Here is an 8,955-nt window from a genome sequence, read left to right on the forward strand (position 1 = left end):
ACGCCAAAATAATTCGAAATATCTACACAGACTATTTTATGAAGGAAGGTCACGTACTTTGGCAGTGGAATAAGCTACCTGACTTTCAACGGGAAGCGTATATGCAACAGGCATAAGGTAAATTGATTAAAACACATAATTTTTAAAAAATGCAATCGATCAAGTTATATTTTGTTCCTCTGCCACAACTTGAGAAAGCGCTTGTAATACAAGTGTCTTTAAACGTAATTTCGCATTTACGTTTAGATGCTGTGAATCCCGCGATATAGACAAATAGAAAAGATCGTCTGAATTCATGGTGTCGGTTGAAGTTCGTTTTTCCACAAAGTTTAAAATTGCCTGATCGACCGCATCTGTACGCGTTTCAGTCAATTGCCTTTTTCCTAAAAAAAAAAAAGTTAAATATTAATATCATATCTATTATTTATATCAAATTTTCGCAATTATGTGATACATAATCTTTATTATTTCATAGTGAAGTAAAATTTGGCACATTAATCAACTATTCTCTTTTTACTAATGCATTGTATAAATAAGATATTCAAGTAAATCAGTTGTAAGATAGAAGCACTGCACAAACTGTTTTTTAAAATACTTAATTAAATAATTTAAATGTGATTTATTTTCAAATAAAGAGATACAATAAATTTACCTCGTTTTGCAGGTTGGGTCTGATTTTGTTGAGAATGGCTATCAGAATAGCTCTCAGAATGAGGCGACATGCTCGGAGGTCGAGATTGAGCTCTTGGAGGACGAGTCAAAGCACTATTAAGCGATACACTATACGGACAAGGCGAGGCACTATTAGGACGAGGCGAGGCACTATTAGGACGAGGCGAGGCACTATTAGGACGAGGCGAGGCACTATTAGAACGAGGCGAGGCACTATTAGGACTAGGCGAGATACTATTAGGACGAGACAAGGCACTATTAGGACGAGACAAGGCACTATTAGGACGAGGCGAGGCACTATTACGACAAGACAGTATACTTAACGGACGCGGTGGACAGAATTGTGTTTGTCCTGCCTGCCTCGTATTAGTATCCTGCATATAGTCCACTGTAAAATAATGTTTAAAATGTTGTATAAAAGTCTTGTTTAAAACTATAATACGCATAAAATACTTTCTACAAAAAATTTTTTTTCATGTAGTACATACTTTAGTTAACATTTTATTGTGTATATATACACAATTACTTTATAATTATATATATATATATATTTACACAAATATGTTTTGTTCAATTTACCTTGAAACTCTTCTGTGTCATTTTGCATATATCCTTCTGTTTCAAATGTCTCCAATGGTGCTGACGATGACGTATCAATGGATGATGGACGTTCAATGACAAAACTTTGGCAGTTTGTTACAGTTCTAATTAAGAAATTATAAAACAAAAATTATATTAGTTTATGTAAAAGCATACTATTTATGAAAATGAGGAATTGACAATTACAATCGTCATTCAAATAATAATTCCAGTAAGCAAGAAATATCAAGAAACATTTCAACTACATTGCAGTAACGTTGTAAGTTGCTGCAATATAGTTGAAATGTTTCTTGCTCACTGGGATGACACTAACGTCATGAATTTTGTTATGCTATCAACCACATCAAAATCATTATAACTTTACCCTGGTAACACAATCTGATAGCTCAGATACGTCCCAAAGAAGTGCGCAAGAAAACAGTCCAAAATTGTGACAGAAGTGCATAATATCTGTGATTGAACGAGTACTTACTGTACTATTGCACCAGTCTGCTGTAATAGTACAGTAAGTACTCGTTCAATCACAGATATCATCAGATTCTGTCGCAATTTTGGACTGTTTTCTTGCGCACTTCTTCGGGACGTATTTGAGCTATCAGATTGTGTTACCAGGGTACATTTAAAAAAAGTAAAACTTACTTGCGAGGTTCCACTACATCCGACAAAAAACTTAAGCTTGCCATAAGTGGCCATGGAAAAAAATGATGAGCTGCTTGCCCACTTTTTGTTACGGACTTCTTTTTCTCTTTTAGGTACCTATCTCGAAGCTGTCTCCATCGGTTCTTCACAAACTCATCTATTTAAATTTATCATAATTTTATTATTGTTAACATTATAAATTTTTTTATACCTAAAAACATATTTATAAATTATTTCAATTCTAGAAGTAATTTTATTTTCTTTTGATAAATACTGGCATTGGGTCATAAGAATATGACTTAACTTATAATAAAAACTCAAGAAAACTTTATTCTATTTGTATTTTTAAAATGAGTGTTCTTCGATAAGGATCAGGAAGTTTATAATACATTTTTTAAGGGACACTAGAAATGTTTTTAAACAATACATACCAGTCACATTAAGTTCCTGAGCTACCTGACACCACAATTTTTTTTTTAAAACGTTGTCTCTATACTCTTTGTTTTTTAAATCCCATAACTGCGGGAGGCTTCTGACGTAATGAATAATAAGTTCATTGACGTTCTCAGAATTATATTCCACATTTGGCGAATTTTCATCGTTGATCGATTCCATGGTTGATAGCTGGTTTCATACGACATAACCTGCAACGTCAGCTATAAACATTCAGTGGTTTTCACCAAATTCCGAAAATCTCCGACGGTTCTCGACTCTAGCCGAATGACGTGCGGTAGTGCGGAAAAATTAAAATATTTTGATCTCAACGCAGTACGGTGCGGCATGCCGGAACTTGACCTGCGCCTGGCTCCTGATTGGTCACCGCAGCATTTTCCGGAGCTCACCGCATGTATGGAGTCTTAGCATAACCGTTCATTTAAACCGTAATTTTTAAGAAATTGACCAATCACAGTCGATTAGTCTTCTCACATTCGACTGTGATTGGTCAATTTCTTAAAAATTACGGTTTAATTGAACGGTTACGGCCTCTATAAATCAGCCTTTAAGCGAGGAGCACACACTTCTGCACAACGCATAATGCGTAAGCATACGAAAATTGATTGGTCTATTTCCTTATGCACATGTAAATGGACCAATCAGTTTTCTTATGCTTACGCATTATGCGTTGTGTAGAAGTGTGTGTTCTCCGCTTTAAGGCCATCGCACACAAAATGCATAGCTTAGCATAAGCGTAGCATAAGACCGCTGGACCAATGAGCATCCAGCATAAAGTCGCCATATTGATTTACATAAGATGCTCATTGGTCCAGTGGTCTTATGCTATGCTTATGCAGCCTATGCAATTTTGTGTGTGATGGCCTTAGGGTGCATCCCGATGGAGAAGAAATAGCGGAACGGAACAGTAACGGAAAAGAGATATGGTGGGGGGTTAACCAATCAGAGTAGTTCCGTTTCAATTCTGTTCTGTTATTTAGTGAGTGGGTTCCCCATGGCACGGAGCTGTTACGGAACGGAAAAGAAACGGAAAAATTTCTAACCTATTCTGTCGAAAGTTCGCAAATAAGTGCAGTGGATCGATTGCTTTGCAACATTTTTATTTTTGCAAATAAAGAGCAATATGTCGTCATCGGTAGGTATTACATGTGAAAATAAAATATATATGTTAAAATCCTATGTTAATATGTTAATGCTAATTAACCGAATGTGATATATTTCATTAATTTCCAGAAATTCAAATGTGGATATTTTCAAAGCGTCCTGTTCAAAGAGCAACAGCATTAATTCCTTCCACATCAACAAGTGACAACCTCAACGTAGATGATGATCTTATTCCCATCATCAATGACAATCCTACGTCACTGTCTCCAGTCTCTCCGGCGTTATTGCTGTTATTCTCACTCTCGACGTGTGTTTCTAAAGAATCTAAATAATAACAGATTTAGTTTTACAACAAATTTATATATCATTTACATATTCTAACCATTAGTTATATTGAATATATATTGCCTCTCTTGTACACAAATATACGTACCATTTATAAAGAGATTTCGATCTTTATCCATTATTAAATTCGCATGATTTGCTAAGCAAGGATGTGAAAGTTTTCCGTCTTCATCGAACCAAACAATCCAGCGACAATATCCACATTTGAATTTCTGGAAATTAATAAAATATATCACATTAATTAGCATTAACATATTAACATAGGATTTTAACATATATATTTTATTTTCACATGTAATACCTACCGATGACGACATATTGCTCTTTATTTGCAAAAATAAAAATGTTGCAAACCGATCGATCCACTGCACTTATTTGCGAACTTTCGACAGAATAGGTTAGAAATTTTTCCGTTTCTTTTCCGTTCCGTAACAGCTCCGTGCCATGGGGAACCCACTCACTAAATAACGGAACGGAATTGAAACGGAACTACTCTGATTGGTTAACCCCCCACCATATCTCTTTTCCGTTACTGTTCCGTTCCGCTATTTCTTCTCCATCGGGATGCACCCTTAAAGGCCATCGCACACAAAATGCATAGCTTAGCATAAGCGTAGCATAAGACCGCTGGACCAATGACCATCTTATGTAAATCAATATGGCGACTTTATGCTGGATGCTCATTGGTCCAGCGGTTTTATGCTATGCTCATGCAGCCTATGCAATTTTGTGTGCGATGGCCTTTAGGCTGTCGTCCCATGAAGCGGATAACGCAGAAACGGAACGAGCGTATCACCCCAATCACGGGACCGTTTCGACGGAATCTTTGACAGAGTTCTATCAGATGATCCCGTGATTGGTGATACACTCGTTCGCTCGTTCCGTTCCGCGTATTCCGCTCCATGGGACGCTATTCCACGCCATTGTCTCTCTCTCGCAGTTTCCTTTCATTTCCTTTCTTCGCGCACGTCGTTCCTGTTTGAAGAAAATCCGTCAAGATGGGCCGTATGCACTCGCACGGGTAACGTAACAATATTTGTAAAGTATTATCGATGCGATCTTTCGTTCGCAACAATGCTCGCGATTTTCGCGATACCAGATTTCTCAATAATCGAGATGTTCCGACGGCGTGACCGTTCGGCAACCATGTGTTTACAGCTCCGTTGTCCGTTCTTGCCGCTTGAATGATGAATTATCCTCCGATCTGTCGAGTTTATAGCGTATAACTGTCAAACTTTGTTCATGATTTGGCATCTTACATGCGCCGTAGATCTCGGTCTGAACTCGGTCGAGCACACCGCTTCTCCGAGTACATAACCTAGCACGTGCACGCGGTGCAAATTGCGCTAGATAACCCCAAAGTTAAATATGTCTTGTACTCCTCGCATCCAGGCGAAGATATTCCCCTCTTCCACCAAAGATGTTTGGTTTAATTGTGACGGCGGAGTACTGTATGACGGCGTAAAAATTCATCCCATAGATGCCGAGGAACACTTCGATAATAAAGAGCTTAATTTTTTATTATCATTCATTTTTCTAGAATATTTATGCCCAGGTATCTGAATGACGTCTAAAGACGTCTTTATGACGTTTTATTGGCGTTAGAGACGTTATTAATATGTCATTTGACGTCACTCTGCTGCCTAGATGGTGTTTTTGAGAAACCACTTTTTAAATATTTCTTAGATGTTATATCATTTTTTAAAACACGATTCTAAAATGGTTTATTCTACATAAATTTATATAGAATAAACCATTTAATTATATATATAATATGTATATATTAATTTTTTAATATATACATATAATAATAATAATAATAATATAATATATAATAATATATATAATTTAATTATATATAAACCTAACCTCTAACCTAACCTAACCTAATAATATAATTAAATGGTTTATTCTATATAAATTTATGTAGAATAAACCATTTAGAATATATATATATATATATATATATATATATATATATATATATGAATTTAAGTATTATCAAGAGACACGGCAGTGTCTCGCGCCAAGTACACGCGTACACAGTGACTTTTTTACGCGACGCGACGGGTTGCGAGTATACGATATATATTACTCAAAAATTTATAAATAATTTATTTAATGATTATCTCTTTTAGAAAGGGTATATCCCAGTCAGCACTTCCCTACCGACGAAGCGTACCAACTTGGTTGAAGTTGACGCCGGAGGATTGCAAAGAACTTATTTATAAACTAGCCAAGAAAGGACATACACCATCTCAAATTGGTAATTTTAATAATCCATTTATGCTTTTACTGTGATAAAAGATAAAAGTCACATTAAGGTTTCTGAGTTTTTCGCTATCATGTGAGATCGTGACGTCATAGACGAGAAATGAGACGCTGAGAATTCTTGTGTAATTTCCAAATAAAAAGATATTTGCGTAAAATAACTTAGATCACTTTCAACACACTTCAAAAATACTCCGAGATCTATCCCTTTTCCTTGACAGTTAATAAACAGCCGTAAAGTGAATGTAATAGGAATGCAGGCTTATGTGCGGACACATGACTAGGCTTTGTATCACATTCATTTTACAGCTGTTTGTTAACTGTCAAGGGAAAATAATAGTCTATGGAGTATTTTTGAAGTAATTTAAAGTGATTTTTTTAAGTGATCTGAAGTGTTATTTTACGCAAATATCTTTTTACTTAGAAATGGCACGCAAGAATTCTCAGTGTGTTATTTCTCGCCTCTAACATCACGATCTCACATGATGGCGGAAAAAGCTCAAGAGCCTTAACTGTTAATTTGCTAAGAGGAACTAGTATATCTGAAAGCAAACTGTCCAGGAGAACTTAGAATCTTTAATTTGATCTCCTTAACCAAACACGTTTGCAAGATAAAAAGCGGTGTTTGATGTGAATACGATAACTCGTCGTTTCACAATAGGTCATCACTGACATTTGTAGAACATTATCAAATTTAACAATTGTTAAAGTGGCAAAAAGATATGTGTATAATGTATCTATGTATGTATGTATATATATATATTTTTTTTAGGTGTCATCCTTCGTGACTCTCACGGAGTGGCGCAAGTGCGATTCCGCACAGGAAACAAGATTCTGCGCATCGTGAAGAGTATGGGCCTGGCCCCCGATCTACCAGAAGATCTGTACTACTTGATCAAAAAGGCCGTTGCCGTGCGCAAGCATCTGGAGCGAAATCGCAAAGATAAAGACAGCAAATTCCGTTTGATTCTCGTCGAGTCGAGAATTCACAGGTTGGCACGTTACTATAAAGCAAAGGGATCTCTGCCGCCTAATTGGAAATATGAGAGTTCAACAGCCAGTGCTCTTGTAGCCTGATTTTGTTTATTGTATTTACATATTATGCTTTAATAAACTCCGGAGACACTAATTTAATTTTTTTCTAATACTACGAATACGCTAATATGATAATTTTTTTTCTAATACTACCGTTTTTTTAATGCTACCAAATTATTAACGTTATATATCAGTGCTGTCTAAAATTTGCAATTTTAGGCATTGGCTTGATATGTGCTTTTGAATGTTGCCTTTTTCTTAATAAAGATAGAAAAAGGAAGGTATAGGCTATAGACATAAATGTCGACACATCGAATCAATGCCCAGAATTGCAAACCTTGGACAGCACTGTTATATATGCGTATATAGCGTGTTTGATAATAGGTATAATACCTTTCGTAGAGAAGATTAAATTAAACTGAATAGAAAAGTCCTCTACCATTTTGTGACTTTCACAATAATTAATTAAAAATTAATCAAGGATCTATGAATAAGCGCGCATTTTTTTCTTATCGGATACTCGAAAATAATTTAAAATCGCGTTTTATTAACATAATAGCCTTGCAAAATGTATGCAAATTAGAAAAAAAATTAATAGAAATCTTGCCAAGCCAAAAATTCTTCGATGTTTGGGGTTGACTTTAAGGCTCCTGGATGGTCATCGCGGCCATATTGGATTCTTACTATCGAGGCGAGGAAAACACCCAATTTTGTTGTGCATGCCATTTTCAAATAAAAAGACATTTCAATAAAACATCACTGTAGATCGTTTCAGAACACTTCCGAAATTGGCCGAAAACAAACCCTTTTCTCTTGACAATAAACAAACAGCCATAAAACGAAGCCTAAACATACAAGTAAAACAGCCGTTTAACGACTATCGAAAGGAGGTGAAAACATTCCTTTCGCATGCAAATCTTACTTTTCAGCCAATTTTACGACTTTCACGAATACGTTAAACGTTAGAGCACAAGCACAGAGCGAATAATAAAGAAATAGCACGCACACAACAAATAGGTTGTCAACATGTCACAAGACAGAATTCTCCATTGGAGAGAGTGAGAGGAGAGAGTTCTGATTTCTGCCGCGACGGTACGTCGCCAGTCGCCACCGTCAACGCAGAGTTCTCGGCTGACCATCCAGGAGCCTTAAATTTATACTTTCTTCTATTTTTGTATTAGCCCGGGAGGTAGCGACACAAAAGTGTCGGCGATTTGATTAGTCTTGGAATAAAGTAATTTCTTTTGTTTTAATAGTGTTGTTGATGAAATGCAGAGTCTGGCTGCGCTGTCTCGCTGGAATGGGCGTTGCGGCGCCTTTGATCTTGTCGAAAAAACACTTATGTTGGAAGAATTTTATTAGTGCTGAGCTTTTATATATTTATTGTTTTTTGTATAAAGAAATGTTTTAGAAGTCTGGCATGCAACTGACACTGGAAAATGAGTCTGGCATCCTCCCAAAGTCGTTGTAAAAAGTCGATTTGTAGAATCATTTGATTAAAGCTGTAACTTGTCAAGATGGTAGTTTAAATATATAAAATTAGAAAAAAATAAGTCTGGCTACTTGTACTGGCTGGAAAATTGGTCTGGCACTCCCTTTAAAGTCGTCTGCACGAGCGCGCCGGTAGCTCGTTGCCCGCCGTATCTCTAAATATTATTAACGCATTACTCATTGAAAAAGATTTTACTTGTCCAAAGGAAAAACGTAAACGATTTTGTGCTTATTAGTAGTGGAATGATGTGTAATTAATTATGTAATAATAAAAAATAAAGTAATTAAAAAAAACTATTTTAAAGTAGACAACATTATGCAACGCTTATAAAAAATCAATTAATT

General features: G+C 35.9%; 2 protein-coding genes and 1 long non-coding RNA gene across 3 annotated transcripts; 1 reads left to right on the plus strand and 2 right to left on the minus strand.

Moving 5' to 3' along the window:
• Window positions 1-139: 139 nt before the first annotated feature.
• Window positions 140-2,741, minus strand: LOC143902126 (uncharacterized). Its single transcript, XM_077414830.1, has 5 exons — window positions 2,343-2,741; window positions 1,912-2,068; window positions 1,252-1,376; window positions 653-1,060; window positions 140-383 (listed from the first exon to the last, which is right to left on the minus strand). The coding sequence occupies exons 1-5, from the start codon at window positions 2,524-2,526 to the stop codon at window positions 160-162; spliced, it is 1,098 nt and encodes a 365-aa protein (XP_077270956.1). The 5' UTR covers window positions 2,527-2,741; the 3' UTR covers window positions 140-159.
• Window positions 2,742-3,443: 702 nt separating this feature from the next.
• LOC143902202 (uncharacterized) lies at window positions 3,444-4,348 on the minus strand. Its single transcript, XR_013258293.1, has 3 exons — window positions 4,119-4,348; window positions 3,902-4,025; window positions 3,444-3,792 (listed from the first exon to the last, which is right to left on the minus strand). It is a non-coding gene; the product is annotated as an uncharacterized LOC143902202 (long non-coding RNA).
• A 324-nt stretch (window positions 4,349-4,672) lies between these two features.
• Rps13 (ribosomal protein S13) lies at window positions 4,673-7,213 on the plus strand. Its single transcript, XM_077414896.1, has 3 exons — window positions 4,673-4,834; window positions 5,952-6,079; window positions 6,857-7,213. The coding sequence occupies exons 1-3, from the start codon at window positions 4,812-4,814 to the stop codon at window positions 7,159-7,161; spliced, it is 456 nt and encodes a 151-aa protein (XP_077271022.1). The 5' UTR covers window positions 4,673-4,811; the 3' UTR covers window positions 7,162-7,213.
• Window positions 7,214-8,955: the final 1,742 nt, after the last annotated feature.

The sequence above is a fragment of the Temnothorax americanus genome, unplaced genomic scaffold (genome assembly GCF_048541705.1).
Source record: "Temnothorax americanus isolate GAGA-0224 unplaced genomic scaffold, ASM4854170v1 Scaffold101, whole genome shotgun sequence".
Classification (NCBI taxonomy): Eukaryota; Metazoa; Arthropoda; class Insecta; order Hymenoptera; family Formicidae; genus Temnothorax; species Temnothorax americanus.

Bases quoted from the DNA above. Each gene is read 5' to 3' on its own strand.
- LOC143902126 (XM_077414830.1), bottom strand. From the start codon at position 2,526: ATGGAATCGATCAACGATGAAAATTCGCCAAATGTGGAATATAATTCT. The intron at 2,069-2,342 runs GTATGTATTGTT...AAATTTAAATAG, and splicing joins TCAGGAACTTAATGTGACTG to ATGAGTTTGTGAAGAACCGA. The intron at 1,377-1,911 runs GTAAGTTTTACT...TTTCTTAATTAG, and splicing joins GATGTAGTGGAACCTCGCAA to AACTGTAACAAACTGCCAAA.
- Rps13 (XM_077414896.1), top strand. From the start codon at position 4,812: ATGGGCCGTATGCACTCGCACGG. The intron at 4,835-5,951 runs GTAACGTAACAA...TATCTCTTTTAG, and splicing joins GGCCGTATGCACTCGCACGG to AAAGGGTATATCCCAGTCAG. The intron at 6,080-6,856 runs GTAATTTTAATA...TATTTTTTTTAG, and splicing joins ACATACACCATCTCAAATTG to GTGTCATCCTTCGTGACTCT.